The sequence below is a fragment of the Phalangium opilio genome, unplaced genomic scaffold (assembly GCF_054372755.1).
Source record: "Phalangium opilio isolate 3A_F unplaced genomic scaffold, DU_Popi_V2 ptg000048l_1, whole genome shotgun sequence".
NCBI classification, from domain to species: Eukaryota; Metazoa; Arthropoda; class Arachnida; order Opiliones; family Phalangiidae; genus Phalangium; species Phalangium opilio.
In genome coordinates this window covers 3,481,926-3,501,548 of record NW_028324170.1, presented here as the reverse complement: position 1 = coordinate 3,501,548, position 19,623 = coordinate 3,481,926, and the positions used below count along the sequence as shown (strand labels likewise).

The 19,623-nt window shown below is 36.7% G+C and overlaps 1 protein-coding gene across 3 annotated transcripts; it reads left to right on the top strand.

Annotated features, from left to right (window-relative positions):
* The first annotated feature begins 12,213 nt into the window (after positions 1 to 12,213).
* P5CS (Delta[1]-pyrroline-5-carboxylate synthase) lies at positions 12,214 to 19,150 on the top strand. 3 transcript variants are annotated; one of them, XM_089839470.1, is made up of 12 exons: positions 12,214 to 12,549; positions 13,941 to 14,222; positions 14,294 to 14,610; positions 14,718 to 15,029; positions 16,314 to 16,529; positions 16,599 to 16,761; positions 16,849 to 17,210; positions 17,295 to 17,628; positions 17,692 to 17,813; positions 17,917 to 18,103; positions 18,282 to 18,377; positions 18,709 to 19,150. In XM_089839470.1, the coding sequence occupies exons 2-12, from the start codon at positions 14,054 to 14,056 to the stop codon at positions 18,876 to 18,878; spliced, it is 2,448 nt and encodes an 815-aa protein (XP_089695596.1). In that variant the 5' UTR covers positions 12,214 to 12,549; positions 13,941 to 14,053; the 3' UTR covers positions 18,879 to 19,150. The 3 variants fall into 3 exon arrangements, with proteins under 3 accessions (XP_089695596.1, XP_089695599.1, XP_089695597.1); XM_089839473.1 differs by having other exon boundaries at positions 12,216 to 12,549; positions 14,718 to 14,984; XM_089839471.1 differs by lacking the exon at positions 12,214 to 12,549 and adding an exon at positions 13,325 to 13,481.
* The last annotated feature ends 473 nt before the right edge of the window (positions 19,151 to 19,623 follow it).

Sequence of the window (19,623 nt, the reverse complement as noted above, 5' to 3'; positions counted from 1 at the left end):
TTTGGGACTTCATTAATTCCACAGCGCCACTTCGTCCTTCAAATGTTTTCAACTGAACGGTTTATGTATTGTTTAGGGTTAAGTTTTAAAATATAATTTCTTCTGACATATAAATTTAATATAAAAAGAAAAACGAAATACCCCAAGATGGATATCGTAATTCTATCCAACAATTTTTTTTTAATTTTTCTATCGTAAATTTCGGAAGAAGAGTACGCCCACATTGTGAAATACCAACCATTCTTTTAATATGGAAAAAATAAAAAAAAATTCCAAAGGGGTTATAAGAAATCTGCCTAGAAAATTTACGCAACCCTTAAAAAGAACATCGAAGTTAACGCCAAGGCTTAAGGAGTAAAAAATATAACTTACAAATTTTTTATATAAGGGGTTACAAAAAAATTTAGTAAGGGGTGAGATTACTTATGTACTTACACCTGTTTAGGGGATGGGGTGACCCAGGGGATCACCCACAACCGTTATGTAGTGCCAAGGTCATGCGAATGTTAGTTTTTTTATATATATATTGGTGTTCCATTTAAAACCATGATTGGTATTTACAACGGCTATTAAAATTATTTAGGCTTAAATTTAAACGCGTCTAACTCAGAGTTAAGATTATATAGAGTTAGTTTATGATGTAGGGGGAATTAACAAGACTACGCGGTAGGTTCAGAGTATAATCAAAGGCAAATAAAATTAACAGAAAGTGAATCCAACGACGTGAAGTTCAGTCTTAAATGGATACTGCGGGCTAGATTTTTACCTCTCCGAGTGACGTATGTCACGGAGAGGTTCTGTAACGATCGTGTGTGTCCGTGTGGGTGTCTGTGTGTGTGTGTGTGTGTCTGTTGTTACACCCACGTGACCGCGTTCGCAGTTTCCAAATCGGAGCAAACGTGTTCGCCATTTCCGAACTGCTTTCACAGTCACGGAAATGGCTCCTCTACTTGAGTTCTCACACCACCATCTTCTGGTCTTTGTCCATTCCACACGGACACCAGTCTGTACTTACTGGCTACTCTACATGAGTTCTCACACCACCATCTTCTGGTCTTTGTCCATCCCACACGGACACCAGTCTGTACTTACTGGCTTCTAACACCACCATCTTCTGGTCATTGTCCACCCCACATGGACACCAGTCTGAACACACTGGCTTCTAACACCACCATCTTCTGGTCTTTGTTTTTGTCCATCCCACATGGACACCAGTCTGTACTTACTGGCTTCTAACACCACCATCTTCTGGTCATTGTCCATCCCACATGGACACCAGTCTGTACACACTGGCTTCTAACACCACCATCTTCTGGTCCTTGTTTTTGTCCATCCCACATGGATACCAGTCTGTTCACCTGGCTTCTACACCACCATCTTCTGGTCTTTGTTTTTGTCCATTCCACTTGGACACCAGTCTGTACACCTGGCTTCTACTCCATCGTCATCGTTTGGTTTAAGACATTCGCGGCGATCAGCTAGGGTTACGAGAAACGTCTAGCCTCCCTAGGGTGGGTTGTCCACGATAGGTTTTCGCAATTGCGGTTGTTCTTGCTTTTAGCTGTAGTTCGACACCCTTATATACTACCTATTTGATTAAGGCGAAGCAACCGGCGTATGCTTCATTTCAAACGCCAATATTAGTCAAGTCTCTCAAGAATGTTTAATTGTTCTTTTTTAAAACGATGTAACGTTCAATAAGGCGAATAACTAACGAAGAAAATATTAAATATTAATTATATTTATTTTAATATTTAAGATAATCTTGTTTCTCAATTCAAAATTAATACGGAAAGAGTTAAAAAGCAGTCTATGTTTTGTCTGTGTGTGTCCGTCCGTTGTTACAGTAGTGCGCTGCGTTAAAAGTTCGTTTTGTTTTGATGTGTAAAGAAATCCTACAGAACCATAATATTCCCTTTATCCTTAATATAAAGTGAATATGTGGAAATATTTTTCGTAATTATGCTGCATTTAGTACTTTTGTAGCTTTAAAGCTCTATTTCATTTTGATATTCCAAAGATTTTTTTTAATATTATTATTTAAAATGGATGATTATATATTACTTAAGCTATACTACATCTGTTTATAGCATAATCCTTTCTTAAGTGAATACAAGCACAACGCTACTATATTGGTCAAATGAACTTTTATTTGTCAATAGGCTTAGTGAACCAAAAAGTAAACGCTTGGGTTTGGTTTTCGTTTCTGTAATGCAGAGACATTAACGGTTCAGAGTGAGCCGAAAGTTAAATACACTTTTAAATAATTAGGCTTAGATTTTATAATCATGGTGGAAATCTGGGCCGCGTTCAGCAGAGCCCAGCGCTGTTAGCATAACGGGATTTTGTTTTTGAATTTTGACGTCACGGTGTTTAGCGCTGAGCTAGCGCGGTCTTCAAAGAAAATAGTCGGCTTTTTGGATAACGTGACGTAAAACGCGTAGTTCTCAGCTTGGCGAAAAAACTATGGAGGAATTAATACAAATAGCTCTATGGGACTATAGCTATTTAATTGGCGTGAAACCAGTTGATCACGCGAGAACATGGCAACCCTGTTGTGAATATGGCTTTGAACATAGAGAGCATACAGTTGAGGAGTAGAAAATTGGGCCTTTACAAACAGGTAAAGGTATATATCTCTCCAAAGTTTTATCTCTTCATTTCCCGTTTTTCCCCCATCGGATGATTTTAATGTGTACAAGTATATCATTATTGGATGTAAAATGTCGTCTGATTTACAGTATATTTGCTATGCTTTGCATACTGCTTTAATATTTCATAAATTTTAACTTAAGAAACATTTCCATATCTGGGTAAATAAGTTTGTAAGTAGTCGTCTTGACTCGGAGAGGTAATATTTTGGTTTTCCCAACTTGTTTTAAATTGAAAGAGCGTATAAAAGAATGAATTTATCAATTGGAACTATGTTTCTATCTACAATATTACAGAAGATACAGGCAAGAAGTGATTATCTAGTTTATTAGGGAGACGGTATAAATTCGCCGCATTTCCAGCTTTATCACCAGTCCAAACGTAGGTCCGGAGTTAATCACCGCCGCCTCTAAATTACAACCAGCCAGCATCTCATTGGTTCTTGAAAACTCACGTCAGCGCGACGCGAATGACGAAAATTACAATCATATTTTCCGACTGAGGAGAGGCGAAATAACCCGGCCTACTTTTACGTCCCCCCTTGTGTTTTGAAAGGGGGACTGGGACTATGGCGCGCGAATACTTTGGCATCTTATACCTTCTCCCTAATAAATTAGATATCACTTCTCGATACAAGGAATTAAGTTTCCGTAATGGATGGCACTACGCGTTAGGCCTTCCCTTGAAGCACTCACTGGGGAACAACCCTATTGGAGGAATCCATCAGGTGGTACTAGGCGTCCAATAGCAGTTCTCCCCAGTGTTTCTCAGGAAAGCCTAACGCGTAGTGACCATTACGGAAACTTAATTGCTTGTATCTTCTTTAATATTGTAGATAGAAACATGGTTCCAATTGATAAATTCACTATTTTAAAAAGGATAAATTCTAGTACAGAGTATCCCTTTTAAGTAAATATCAGCTCCTGTGAATGGCACCCCTAACACACCAATTTTACCTTGAAAAGGGGGAGGGGGCAAGAAGCAATTCTAATCAAGCTTGACGCACTCGAAACTAAAATTTATTAATAGATGCCAAAGAGGAGTATTATTATTCTTAAAAATCGATACTATGACGCAAGTACTATCCCGAAGAAAATATTAAACGAATATAGTTACCACGAAAAGAAAGTTTTAGGCCCACCCGTGGCGAAATCTGAAACATATTATAAAGATAAAGACGATCTTTCTGTTCTATTTTTTCCCTTGCAGATCCGGTCCGGTATACTTACAAACTGATCAAAATCATAAGATAGTCAATATATCTTCACTATACTAAATTACCTATCTATCAATCGACCCATAGTTCCTCGAGGACACGAGCCTAGGGAAAACGTTACGCTATAGACATCCGTATGCGTCTCTGGTGCTCTGTCAATATGGTCTTATTCAGAGCGCGTGAATATTAAACACGTGCTTAAAGTAATTAAAACTTCTTTAAAAGATTGATTTTATTCTGAAGAGGACCATAAAATTAAGAAGAAATGTTTTTGCCACAGAATTAACATAAACATAGTCTTAGGCTTAGCCTGTCAACTTTGAAAAATGATTTAAAAATAAATTAACGAAACGGTTTTGGTAAGTTTTATTAAAAGAAAATATCCAAGTAACCAAATTCTTCACTTGACGATAGTGAATATTCTTGATAACACACCAACGGTTGGCCCTCTGGTAGCGGTTTCGGAGTTTTACCTCCGAAACGTGAGGCGCTCGCGGTGGTAGACGGCCGAACTAGATTCAAGCACCCCGCGTCCGTGTTCAGCGGCTTTAGGATGAGGGGAAGGGGATAGGAAATGTTTTTGGAACTCGACCAATTTTTTTCTCTGTAGTGTAGGCGCGATGGAAGCGGCATAAAATCCTCAAATTTGTTCACTAGTGCCAGGATCTATTACCAATGCTAGAGCTCTTTACTTCTAGTCTCATCCTACTTCTGGTTTTATTAAAAGAAAATATCCCAGCTTTACACATTATACCTTAAAAGAACTGCCTTTTTTGGTTGAACCAATCAGGTGTGGATTCTGGCTAGCAGACGCCTCTAAACATCGCGAGGCAGTAGTCAGCGTTTTTAAAACCAATTAAATTTATTTTTTAAATATTTTCACTTCTATTATTTTAAAAAAAAAGGCCTTTCTTTTAAGGCATAATATTATGATGCCTGAACCTTTCCATCAATGATTTAATTTTTTTGTTATTTTATCAATATAAATCAATTGTATACGATATAAAAATTGTCTGACCATTCCATACTCCCTTTAAAAAATTGGTACTATTTTATTTTGGTATGTATTAGACATTTTTCTACGCGTATTTCTCGACTTTTTCATTCATGAAAAAGAAAAAAAAAATGAAGACACCCAAAATAATTCCATGGTTCCCCTTGAATGAATGTAGTATTACACGTTTGACGCGTAACTAACTTTTGAAAAAAAAAAAAAAATTGGGGATCAAAGTTAAGGACCCCCCAATTATAAAACACTTAAAATAGAGTTTCCGTGGCGTAAATCAGGGAGCTATATCTTGTACAGGGTGTGGGAGGAGGGGGAGGATCTCGTATCATCTCTTTTTAATAATAATCCCCGTAAATCCTCATCCACGACAAGGATGGAGAGTGAGAGAGGATGTTTCAGCTGTCACCAAAATGTCACCGGTCTAAAAATTCAACGCATCAAGGCCTAAAACACTCGATAAGTGAGTTACAAACTTATTGAAAACTCGTAATGACATCAACTTTTGAACCTACTCCCCTAAATCCAAGGGGTCGGTTACTTATGATTTTAAGTCGCGAAGTTCCACTTCAAAAATTATTTCAAGTTTCCTTGATTATTTCCTGTGATTTGCCTGACCATCAAAAGTTATCAATTTAATTTTTCATAAATCAACTCTCTTATCGGGTTATGTTTTAAAACATGTCGCAATTCAATTCGAGTGACTAACGTCTCGTTTCTAACTTAAAATGTCACCAACTAAAAATCTTACTCCGCAGTCAGCCGGAAGTTCTGAATCCGCTACTTCTGTAGAATTTCTTAGGAAACCCCAATAAAGTAACGTGTCACTTGACATCACTATTAAAGGTGGTATACGGATGGTCAATGTGGTAAAATTGTACAGGCGAGCGCGAGTATACAGTCAGAGAAAATAGTTCTGGAATAGATTGGAGGAGACCCTTTTTCAAAAGTCGGGGGGTAAAATTGAGTCCGGTGTTTGACCGCAAGTTGTCGTCTTAAAACGGAACACGCAAAGACGTTAGATATGGCTTGACCGGTAACGTTGAAGCCCCACCTAGCGTCTTTGTTTCCACATACCACCACCGGATGTTCTGTTGCAGACGATAACTGCGTTCCCCAATTTTAAAAAAGGGGTCTATAGAGTAGTACTGAAAGGGGAGGTGCTACATGGAAGTGATGTCAATATTGGTAGGCCAAATTGTATGGCCTGAGCCAATTAACGACTTCAAATATGGTTGCCAAAACCGAGGTAAGAGATAGGAGGGTGTGACGTCACGAGAAAGTTCGTAGTAGCAGACTATAGTTGTTAATGGCGTTAATTTCCCCTCTAACTCAATTTACGACGTCACTACAGCGACAATACCTACCAAAAATAACATAAAAACACTGACGTAACATCGGTACAAATACGGGAGGGACCTTCTATTCCAGTAGCATTTTTTCTCTGGTAATTTTCTCCCCTACGGAAGTTTATATCCGAATTGGAATCGTACGAACGAATTTGGACTAATAAACATATGTGGAATGGGTCTTTCTCGTTTCTCCGCTTTTTCGACTTATGATGCCCCGGGTCCTTCTTCCTGTTATTAACCCACTTGGTTGGTATCCAGTACCAGCGCGATTCCCTAGAGTCCCTAGTCCCTACCCATCCCATCCCATCCAAGAACTGAGACAAGTAAATGGAGGAGACCACGAGACTAGACATGGCACCGTGAACGCTAGCCGGACGTCATTAGGAAGAATTATCTAGCTAGTTGACCATCGTCTCAACGGAACGTCGCGTTATAATCCCTCAGGTCTATATAGAAAAGTTAGAGATGTATATTTCTTTAAAGTTCGCCGCTTGGGACACCCAAAATTAGACGGGACTTTCTGCCAGTTTACGACAAAAGGGACCATCAAATATTGTTAGAATGGTGTCCCATATAGATAAGGAAGGTTTTTCAGTCATTATAGATGGACCATTTGATTAAACATTACTTGCAAAGAGAATAACACTCATAACCTCTTAGGTGGTTATGTCCGTCGCGCCAAGAGACAACGCCAGACGGCGTCCGAGACTCCGAGTTCACTATAGAGTGGTACTGAAAGGGGAGGAGCTAGGGGGACGTGACGTCAATATTGGTATAGTCTAAATTGCATGGCCTGAGCTGACAACTTCCAATATGGTGGCCAAAACCGAGGTAAGAGATAGGGGGTGTGACGTCACGAGAAAGTTCGTGGTAGCAGACTACAGGGTATCCGACTCGCGCTGCCTCTAGTGGTGCTTCTTGGCGCCAGGGAAATAACCCAAAAAGTGACCTTCCCCACCCCTATGGTGTTTGCTGCTTAGAACTCTTCTGGAATGAATTTTAACGGTCTATTGTACTAATTCCACAGAACCGCCAAGCGCGCCTCGCCATCTTGTTTTAAATCACTACTTAATATTTACGTTAAGGGTATTTTTGTAACAAAGAACTACTGTGTTTAAGTTAACCTTTTTTCTTTAGTATAATATCAAATATCAGGGTGGATTCAATAAACAAAGTACAAATATTTTCTTTTTTCTATTGAAAACCCGTTTTCGTCTCAATATAAAGGAGAAAAAAGTAAATAACTTTAAACGTCAAAATAACCAATTACGTTTGACACTCTCGAGCCAGGTGGAAAGAATATATAGGAAAAAAATATTAAAAGAAAAAAGTGCATTTCTTCAAGACGAAGTAGAAGCTAGTTGAGGGCGTATTTCGAAAGGAACTACGCTTTTACGCTATCTATATAAGTATACTATCAGCTAAGGATTCAATTCATCAAAAATTTGGTTTTTCTTTTTGGTTTTGCCAATTATGAATCCTAATATTCTAAAACAATTTCTTGGGTTTTACCGTTACTGAGTTTCCATAGTTTTTTTACTTCAAATTCCCTCACATTACCATGGGCATGTTTTCCCTGACTGCATCTAAAGCACGTATCATACTACTTTTGGAAAACCGATTTCCCTGAGTTTTCCAGGTTTTTCCCACATATTTCCCTTAGTTTTCCCCACATATTTCCCTTAATTTAACAGCTTCTTCCCCATATATTTCGCTTAGAAAACTTTATATATATTTCCCACAGTTTTACAGGGTTTTATTTCCAAATATTTCCCAGTTTTCCAGGTTTTTTCCCCCACATATTTGCCTGAGTTTTCCAGGATTTTTCCCACATATTTGCCTGAGTTTTCCAGGATTTTTCCCCACATATTTGCCTGAGTTTTCCAGGATTATTTCCCACATATTTGCCTGAGTTTTCCAGGATTATTTCCCACATATTTGCCTGAGTTTTCCAGGATTTTTACCCACATATTTGCCTGAGTTTTCCAGGATTTTTCCCTATATATTGAGTAATAACAACAGAAGTGGTTTTATTGTAGTTGAAGCAACCCCTTCAGAGCAAACTTACCCAAACCTCACAAATTTTCCTGAGTTTTCCCTGCTTTCTAGGATTATATAAACCCTGTAAAGTCGTATTGCCTACCCAGTTTCATTAGTAGAAAATTCACAATAACATTGTGAGACTAAACATAACCAGTACCATGAACTTAAGTATAAATATTAGTTCATGCTAATACTGCTATAAGAAAATAACCGAACCAACTTTTAAAACAAATTCTAAAATTCCCTGACTTTATGTTCCAGGTACAGAGGAAACCCCGCATTACATTAAAAAAAAAAGAATAAAAACTTCTACCCAAACAAAAACCAACTGCAGACTTTCTTAGAAGTTTTGTTTATCGCCTGGAAAATACCGCGTAACAAATCTAGGAAATTTTTAAGGGTTCCTAAAACTGTCTTAAACAGTAAAACTAGAGTGTCTAAACAAATTTAAAATTTCCAGAACCTCTTATATAAACACCCAGAAGTTTAAAAACCACCTAAGCTAAAATTAGTTCTGCGTGAAAAAAATAATAAAAAAAATGTTTGCGCATAATAATTAAGATATTTGGATTTGCGTCATTTTAAGCTTCATTAATTAAAGAAAAAAATATATCTTTTCAAGAAGTTTATAAATTAAAGTTTAAAAGAAAAACATTTAAAAAAAATTGGCTGAACATCCCGAGGGACATTTTGAAAAATCTAAAAATATCAACTCGAGTTAAGATTGATTGGGAAACGTTTGAACGTTTCTCCCAGTGTTATTTTAAAAGTCAAAAATGAACAGGCATTTATCAAGGCAACCATTTTTAGAGTGTTGCCTTATAGACAGTATGGCATCTCGGGTATGTGTCCGAATCTATTTCTATTGGGTTCAAAATCATCTATTTTGTTCAAAACATTATCCAAAGATTACAGATGTAATTCGCAATTCACCCTAAAACTACGGGTATTGTTCTTAAATCACCCCAAATTTTACCGATATCGTTCTGAAAATCACCCCAAATTTTACCGATATCGTTCTGAAAATCACCCCAAATTTTACCGATATCGTTCTGAAAATCACCCCAAATTTTACCGATATCGTTCTGAAAATCACCCCAAATTTTACCGATATCGTTCTGAAAATCACCCCAAATTTTACCGGTATCGTTCTGAAAATCACCCCAAAATTACCGATATCGTTCTGAAAATCACCCCAAAATTACCGATATCGTTCTGAAAATCACTCCAAAATTACCGATATCGTTCTGAAAATCACCCCAAAATTACCGATATCGTTCTGAAAATCACCCCAAAATTACCGATATCGTTCTGAAAATCACCCCAAAATTACCGATATCGTTCTGAAAATCACCCCAAAATTCCCGATATCGTTCTGAAAATCACCCCGAAATTACCGATAATGTTCTTAAATCAAAACTACACATAACGTTCCAAAACAGAAAGGAAAACGTTACGTAAGAAGACAATATTATTATCTTTTATCAAATCCATTTATAAGTAGGTTCCAAAAATTGAGGCAGATAGAGCCAAGTGGTATTATCCTTTAGCTTCTCTTTAAGATTAGGGCTATAATTTAAAGGGGGAAAAAAGGGCCCTCGTACTCTCAATGGCATCATAGATGGGTGTATTTTAAACTAGGCGAAAAGGCGTCAGAGGGTCAAGTGACCTTTGAGGCCCCAACTACAAATCCATCTACGCGAGGCTCCCGAAATCCGATTCCTTATAAAATACTATCATTCTTTTTCTAAACACATTTGGCAAAGCACCCACTAAAATTTGTTAAAGTTTTGTGTCCAGGAGTGTAAATTGTAAAAACATAACTACTTTCCCATGTTAGGCTTAGCGCTAAACCCAATTTATCACTTTTAAATGTCAGATTGTGTTGTTCGAGTTCGATAGATAACTGCGCATGCCCAGCTGGCATTTATTGGAAACATAACTATTTACACAAATTAGGCTTAGCCCTAAGCCCAATAAATTACTTGATAGCGAGTTTAAGTACTATTATTGAAGTTATTGGCGTGTTAAAGAATGTTTAAGTAAAAAACGATGGTATAAGGGTATCTTACTGGGGGGGGGGGGTCGAAAAGTCAGCTTATATTAGGTACCTAAGCCTATGCTAGTTTAAGTAATATTAAATCAATTTGAGTTTCAAAAAAGTCATCAATTTTGCAAATCTGAGGTTTTTGATTATCAAAATACTCTTCATAAATTAAAGAAAAATACGTTTTAGACCATTCTCGATAATTATTAAAATGCCTTAGGTTTTCCAATCGCGATCTTTGATAATTTATTTTTAAAAATAAAACCGGTATACAAAACTGGCGCCATCTATGGGCAACTTTAGTTATATTCGACCAAGGCTTAAGAGTTAATATTGAAATATATAACAAGCGAAATACTACCGCCATCTAGGTTTAAAATAAATATAGAATTTCAACTCACCTGTTTTTTTGCTGCTTTTAATCGAAGCATTCATATTCTGCATTGAATTTTAAAAGTTTTTCATCAATTTGTAGATGTCTAAGCAGGTTGGATAGCTTTGGTTTTGGTTCTGGTAGTTTATCATGCAAATCCTGAATAGCTTGTTGACTAACTTCACGCCATTTATCAATTAATGTTGTTAATTCCCCAGCATCATTCTGTTATAAAAATATTTAATTAGAAATTAAGTTACAAACTAAAATTAAGAACATAAAACTTCAAACTTACTTTAGTTCGGTACATTTTGACCAATTTTAACTTTCTAAGAGTCTCTTTCTTAACTTCAATTCGTTCTTGACACTGTTTAGTCCATTTTTGTAAAGTGATTAAATCTGTACACTTTTCTAACTCATCCAAAGTTGGTGTTAATGTAATGTTATTCTTAGAGGTTTCACAAACTTTCCCCGATGTTGATGGTGAATTATCACAATCAATGTTAAAGTTTATGGGAATAGGACCACTGTGAGTAACACTTTCATCTTCATTCACTTCGGGTTTGGAAATATTTGATAATGGGGATTTGTTTTGTCTATGACTAAGAGGAGTTGTGAATGGGGTGCTACGACTTGATTTCAATCTTCTGAGACGAGCTTTTAATGATGAACTCATCTATAATTAAATTATTTGCAAATGAAATTAATATTTAAAATTTATATTGCATTAATTTAGTGTAAACTTACGGATTTTCCCGCTAAATTAGGCGTTGAACTTGGTGTACTCATAATTAAGCCTTGGTCAAAACAACTTAAAATGGATTATATTAAAGGAATATTTTAGCTACAAGTCTTAATTTATAATGAAAATAATTATTAATAACCTTAAATTAATAAAATGTATTATATTAAGCCTTTTGAACGCTCAATTATAAAATCAAACTTATCAAAGTGCATTAAGCGTCAAAAAATTTTAAAACTCAAAACTTCAGTCTGCAGAGAGCGTCTGCTTCGATCCTTTTAAATTTTAGCTCAATTCAGTTCAGCTCTAGTAGAATGAAAACTCTAGTAAACTGTTTCGAACCGTCCAATTTTTTTGAATCTTTAATTTTTACGGCGAAACACTAAAGACAAACCCACAAAAGTTCTAATCACTCTCAAATCCCTGTAAATCCCCAATTATGAGTTATGTTATGTAATGGTTATGTGAATTCATATTCACAGTAAGATTATCCGTAATAATAACATAATTAGAACTGGCCAATCCACTCAAATACTAGTAACGTTTAGACAACGAAAGGAAAATTCTGAGAAAACCACAAAAACCTCCGTAAACAGTTAAACAAACGAAAACGAAGTACTCTTAGTTGTTATAGATTACACGCATATTTAAAACCGATAGATAAGTTTAAATAGCTTCCAAAAACATCGAAAAATAAAAAAAAACTCCCCCCAAAAAAGTAGGAAAAATTTGAGCACCCCTTAAGGCCAAAGTATCTACACATCACACCGGTTTTTGTGAAACTGAACTTAATGTTAAATTTGATCTAGATACGAGTGAGTGAGAGAGGCGCAAAAAAGTGCGCGCCCTTCACAAAAACCAGACCGGGATAGTGTTCCACATTTTAGCTGATCTGACAAGCATTAATTAAACCTATATCTTTTCGTATTTGGCGCGAAACCGGGTACAATTTCGCACAGAATCCCCGTACTGTAGTCGAGTTTTATCGATTTAAAACACTGGGAATTCTAGCGAAAATTCTGACGCAACTATTTCTAAGCCTTTCTGTTGAGTCTACGCTCAGCCACGACTCCACGAGATGAAATCAAGTTAACATCCAGACCGCTGATCCCATAGCGGTAAGTTCTACATAATTATTCATAATTATTTAAATATTAAAGTCATTAAACGTAATTTACTTTAATTTAACGTGATTATATGAGTATATATAGACCCAAAGTCCTTTAAATTTCATTAACATAAGGTTGGGTCTTTTAAAAAATTAGCTACGTGGAATAATTTTTGAATTTAAATATTTACGGACGGGTTTGGAACGTACCTTAATTATTTTCACTGAAAACCCGGTTTTTTCTATGACAATTAATGCCCCTTATTAGCCTTTATAAATTAACTTAAAATTAACCTAATTAATAATATAAATATATAATATTATATCATATGTATAGGTATAAATATAACAGCCGCCAAAATATATTTCTACAGACAAATGGCACCTTGTATTATTTCCCCATTGACCCTAACACGTTCGCGATAAATCACTGCCATTTCTATTGTTATTAAATAAATCTCGTGCGACCTCCACGTGATTGTCAATTAAAATATATAGGATCGTAACACGTGCGAATTTAACTTTAAACAGCACTTCACAGTTAACATGATAAAAGAAACTGAAAAACGCTTGATAATATCAAATTAAACTGATACCAAAGTAATAGAGATAAAACGGAGGAGGGGGGGGGGCTTGGAATAATTTCAGTAAATTTGGAAAAATATTTGATAAAACTTAGTAGAAAATGTTCCATAGAAGAAGATAATAGTGTCGTACTTTTACCTACGGGTCCATTTACGACAAGGGGGAGGGGCCGTTAGTTTCCAATAACGGAGGGGGGGGAGAGGAATTAGAACTGGTATATAAACTAAACTTAGCCCGGGGTTAAAACTTATTTTCATTCGAAACATCATAGACTTTACACGTCTTTTTTTTATCTCAAACCAATTTGGATATTTTTAAAATTCAATGGTACTTTGTATTTTCGATACTTACACTAAGGTAAGAGTAAATTTCATTTTATTTTGGATAGATTTGGCAGTTTATATTATTTGAATAGAGATTTTAACTGTATTAAAGTCGGAGGACTGCTATTACCGTCTTCTCTAAAGTAAAAGTGTATGAAATTATTTCTAGTTTTCCAGATTTATTTACCGATTTTTGTGAAACGCGAGGTTTATTGATATTAATGATAGATTTGGAAGTTTATATTATTTTCCCAGCCATTTTAAGGACATTAAAGGCGGGGCGCTGCTAATACGGCATTTTTAAAGTGAAAGTGTACGAAATTATTTACAGTTTCCTTGATTTATTTTCTAGTTTCGCAAAACGCGAGGTTTATTGATATTAATGATAGATTTTGGCAGTTTATATTATTTTCCCAGTCATTTTAAGGACATTAAAGGCGGGGCGCTGCTAATACGGCATTTTTAAAGTGAAAGTGTATGAAATTCATTACAGTTTCCCAGATTCCTTTTCTGGTTTTGTAAAACGCACGAATTTTACGAAGAAGTTAATTGATACCAGACATTCGTTCGTTACATTTCAATTAAAATTCCTAAAACCCAATCAAAATGAGTGGTCACTACAGAGCAGCCGCTATGATTAACTGCACCCGTTTACTCCATAAACCAACCGCATATCTGCGCAGAATACCCTTAACAACCAATCAAATTCGACGCTCTACCTCAAACTATGTTAGAACTCTTTACAATTCCCAACTTAATACATATCCAGCAATCCGTAAGTACTTATTACAAGTACTCCTTCTCGATGGTACATATCCTAACCCCTTGGTATGTCCGTGTCTACAGAACAAGACCTTAGAAGCATTCAAACCACGGACGGTCGTCGTATGCCAGCAGCCTACAGAAGTCAGCTTAAAGACTCCAGAAGGATAGTGGTGAAGCTAGGGTCAGCGGTCATTACCAGAGAAGACGAATGCGGGTTAGCCCTTGGTCGTTTAACATCGATAGTAGAACAAGTGTCTAAACTTCACAATGAAGGCCGGGATGTCCTAATGGTTACCAGTGGTGCCGTGGCATTTGGCAAACAGAAACTCAGCGAAGAGATTCGAATGTCAATGTCCATGAGGCAAACCCTATCTAACAGCAAAGACTTTCCCAAAAGCGTAAGTACTGATTGATAAGTAATTAGTTAAGATTAGATACGCGCTAAGCGTCTTAGATAGTTTAGAAATGACCCAACCATACTATGGCTATGTTTGTTTAACCCCAGGTATCGCAGGTAACTAAAGTTCCAGACCCTAGAGCAGCAGCGGCCGTTGGTCAAAGTGGACTTATGGCCTTGTACGAAGCCTTGTTCTCTCAGTACGGCATCAATATCGCGCAAGTACTAGTCACCAAGCCCGATTTCTACAATCCCGAGAGTCGTACCAACTTGAAGAGTACCGTTCAAGAACTACTTGGACTCAATATCATCCCCGTTGTCAATACTAATGACACCGTGGTACCACCGGCGTACGCTGACTTGGATCTTAACGGGGTAGATCAACTTTCGAATCAACAGCATGTCACCAAAACCCGGAGTGTAGGGGTATCTTGCACTTGCCCGCTTGATATGCAGCTTGATGATATGCATGTAATTATGACCAACCCCGCTTTGTCTTTTGACTTTACCTCGTGAAAATCAGCGCAATTTTAACCTTTATACCACAACCAAAAATTAGGCTTAGCAGCTTGGATGGTAAAGTTAAGCCTAATTTGGCTACCTGCAATGCATGTACAGCTTCTTCTGAGCAATCTTTATGACTAATCAATGACGCATACCACTCATAATTAGTAATTGCACGTGCTAGAGCTTAAATTTAATATCACTAACTTGGGGTGGTTTACGAAATACCTTTTGTTTAAATAGTTACAACAATCGATTTCACTAATCCCAGATTTTCGATAGACTATATCAATTGAAGTTTTTTTTAATCCTTTGTGCATTATTGTTGAAGGCGCGTTTAAGATAGCGTCACGTTTAGAGCGATATACCCTATTAGAAAATTGATTATTTTTTTCCTTGATTCTATAATTAAAGTAGGCGTATAGGTTATTGAGAAAGTTATAACTGATAAAAAAAGAAAGAAAAAAAACGCCGGCTACTGACAAATTGATTAAGGTTAGCTTGTAAGTGTCATTGTTTTCTGTAGTTAGACTTTGAGTTCGATTCTGACGTGGTATTTAAAAGTAGAATGATGAACTATAGATTACGTTCCACGTTAATCTTTCATTAGTGCCTTGGGATAATTTAAATTTAACTCTAAACACGTTTTAAGTGTTAATCTTAAAAGATAGCAAAAATCCTAAAACCAAGAACCCAGCAAGATCTGAGAACTTTCAAAGATAGAATTAGGTTGTAGTGCACACCGTGATCTCGGATGTAAACTATATACGAAGACACAATGCCAAACGTTCTCAGATCTTGTATAGGTTCTTTCTTGAACCCATGGAAATAATATTTAAAAACCCCTTTGGAAATCACAAGTTGTTGTAACTCAGATAACAAAGATATTTACTGGTTTAGTCTTCAATTGGGTGCGAAGTGCGGGGACATTTTAACAGATTTAGAACACTTAAAAATCAAAACACTGTCAAGATAACTAACTGAATGTGCTAACCTAACTGACGCAAACATTTCCTGATTGCTATGAGTCAGTGACTGATAACAATCACTTACTCTCAATACTTACGTAATTGTAACTGGGGGAGTACCTTTGCTATCAACTTTGTTCGTTTGTATGCATGCATAGAATAGGAAGAAAAATCAAATATATTATATTTGTTAAGCCTTAGTTTAAATATTAATTAACTTTGAATTAAATAGGTCATAAGCATAAAGGACAATGATAGCCTGGCAGCCCATTTAGCTGTGGAGGTAGAAGCCAATCTTCTGATACTTATGTCCGATGTTGATGGCATCTATACGCTACCTCCTGAGCAAGATGGAGCCCGTCTATTAAGTACTTACTGTCCAAATAACAACGGGGATATTACCTTTGGGGAGAAATCTAGAGTTGGATTGGGTGGAATGGAAGCTAAGGTATTATATATTAGTAATCTCTAACCCCGATTTAAGTACTGAAGTTTTTTATACAATGTCTTCATCAAGGTACGATCAGCCAGTTGGGCTTTGGAACGAGGGGTTTCCGTAATTATTTGTAATGGTCTCGAGGAGAAATCAATTACAAGGATCATGGAGGGAAAAAGAGTGGGGACGTTCTTCACTGACCATAAGAATACCTCAGTCCCTGTTGAGGTTTTAGCTGATAATGGTACTAGTCTTCCTTAGCGATGTTGTTTTTATTTTTACTTGCTTATAGTTCAAATTCCAATCGTGTCAATTTTCCACATTGTTATAGCTCGCAAGGGAAGTCGTATCCTACAAAACCTAACGGCAATCGAACGCAGTGACGTTATCAATCGATTGGCAGATTTATTAATTAGTAAACAAGACTGGATTCTTCAAGCCAATAAAAACGACTTGAAAATCGCCGAAGAGACTGGATTGGCTAAACCACTGCTATCCAGATTATCCTTGACTCCTTCAAAATTGCAAACGCTTTCGAGTGGACTTAAACAAATCGCCGATGACTCCCTAAGTATCGTTGGACGCGTGGTTAGACGCACTAAAGTCGCTGAAGGAATGGATTTAAAACAAGTCACTGTCCCTCTTGGTGTCCTCATGGTTATTTTTGAATCTCGCCCTGATTGCTTGCCACAGGTATGTACGATTCAGAGACTAACGGTGTACAATATGTAAGGACTTCTGTAGATTTTAAGACATCCCTAATGGTACTTGACACAGGTAGCCTCACTGGCCTTGGGAACCGCCAATGGTCTCCTTCTTAAAGGAGGCAAGGAAGCTGCCAATAGTAATAAAATTCTCCACCAACTAACGCAAGAAGCCTTGAGTCACTACAACGCGTCTGACGCCATCGCCTTAGTCGGCAACCGAGAAGATGTCAGTGAATTACTGGAACTCGAAGGCCATATCGACTTGATTATTCCAAGAGGTTCCAGTCAATTGGTCCGTTCCATTCAAGAACAGAGTAAAGGCATTCCCGTACTTGGACACAGCGAAGGTGTCTGTCACGTTTACGTCGATAGCCAAGCTGATTTGCAAATGGCACTCAAAATCGGTAAGAAAGATGTCTTTAGTTCATTTTGATGTGTTAACTAATAGATTCATTTTACTTTTAAAGTTCGTGACTCTAAGTGCGACTACCCTGCCGCTTGTAACGCCATGGAGACCTTACTTATCCATTCTAAACTCTTTGAACAAGATTTCTTTGTCCGTGTTTGCAATGAACTCAAGAAAGAAGGGGTAAGTTTCGCGTGGCTCCTTAATTTATGAAATGTCAGGGAATCGGATTTTTGTTGGGAAAATGTTTAATGTTCACTATTAATTTCAATATGAACGTGTATAGGTAAAGATTTACGCTGGTCCTCGGCTCTCTAAAATGTTGACATTCGGTCCCCCACCTGCCAAATCGATGAAAACAGAGTACAGCAGTTTGGAATGCGCAATCGAAATTGTTGATGGAATCGAAGACGCTGTTAACCATATAAATACTTTCGGAAGTTCGCATACCGATGTGATTGTCACCGAAAACCGTAAGCATTTTTCCTTCCCTAAATCTTCTTGGCTTTCAAAAATCCATCGACACTATTTTTCCCAATCGCCACAACTGTCGATACAACTATATATGTCGGCTCGAGTAGCAGCTAGCTGTTGTCGGAATTGGAGATTTAAATTTCGATTTTTTTTTCTTCTCGCGTTATCTTTTGACAGAGGATGCTGCGAATTTCTTCCTAAGTTCCGTCGATAGTGCCTGCGTTTTCCACAACGCCAGCTCTCGTTTCGCTGACGGTTTCAGATTTGGTTTGGGTAAGTTTTCCTTCGCTTAAACCTAACTTGATCGTGATTCAAAAAATGCAGACTCTTACTTAACCTTATATCATAAGTTTATAAGATACGTTCTATAAGTATGACACTTCCTATACTTCGTAATGCTAGAGACTAGTTCGAGAACGACGAGCGAGAATTGACTATACTCGGTTTTGCTCGTAGTAACCAGTGTCAAACTTATGGAAGATATCTTATGAACTTATGCTAATATGTTTGGTATTGTGATTCTAACTAAGTCAATTACCCTTTGAATTAATCCTAAGGAAAATACAGTTTTTTAACCTAAGCCTAACTTAATTAAACCAAACAGGGGCCGAAGTTGGTATTAGCACAAGTAGGATACACGCACGTGGTCCAGTTGGAATGGAGGGACTTTTAACAACCAAATGGTTACTTGAAGGGTCGGGTCACGTTGTAACGGAATTTGCCGAAGACGGACCAATGAAATACGTTCACGAACAATTGGCAACCACCAATTAAATTTAACCATCACATAAAAGTGCCAAAAAAAAACGTTGAGTTGATTTTCAATTAAGTTTTTAGGTTTAAAAAAAATTATAAAAAATTCACTTAAATGTTTGGGTTTAAATGATATTTTTATAAAAGTAAAAAAACCAATTGCGCTCAGTTTTTCCTATTTATTATATGTAATAAATCAATTGTGTTTACGTTTTATCCTGCGATATTTTTACCCCCCTCCCAAACCTTAACTTCACCACAAGTTGTAAATAAATATATTTTTCCTATTCAAATTGAGTTTTTTTTTTCCTAACCAAGGCCTAAGATTCTCATTTTCCTAAGCCTAATACTTCCGACCTTGGTAATATATTGAAGTGTTTATCAACTCTTTACAGCAGGAAGGTGAAGGTTTAGTTTTCTTTTTCTTCCCTGTTTTTCGTCGCTATTCAAATATATATTTCAATTTCTAAAAATACGCACAGACTATCTTTATCTTAGATCAGCATTTTCGCTGAAAGCTTTGAGGATTTCTTCTAAACAAATGAAATATGTCAATCAAGGCATCCTTAATGAGATGCTAAGCCTAATACCCGGAGCCAAAACAAACAGTTTTTCGAGAAGAAACCCTTTTTAGGGTTTAGTAAATAGATTTAAAAGTTTTTCTACTTCCTTTTCGAAGTTTAAATGATGGACTCAATAAGGGATTTTCAATAGCATCTAAGTCTAGTATAATTTAATTAGGTCAAATGGTGGTTTCATTTTACAA

Bases quoted from the DNA above. Each gene is read 5' to 3' on its own strand.
- P5CS (XM_089839470.1), top strand. From the start codon at position 14,054: ATGAGTGGTCACTACAGAGCAGCCGCTATGATTAACTGCACCCGTTTA. The intron at 17,629-17,691 runs GTAAGAAAGATG...TTACTTTTAAAG, and splicing joins GCAAATGGCACTCAAAATCG to TTCGTGACTCTAAGTGCGAC. The intron at 17,814-17,916 runs GTAAGTTTCGCG...GAACGTGTATAG, and splicing joins ATGAACTCAAGAAAGAAGGG to GTAAAGATTTACGCTGGTCC.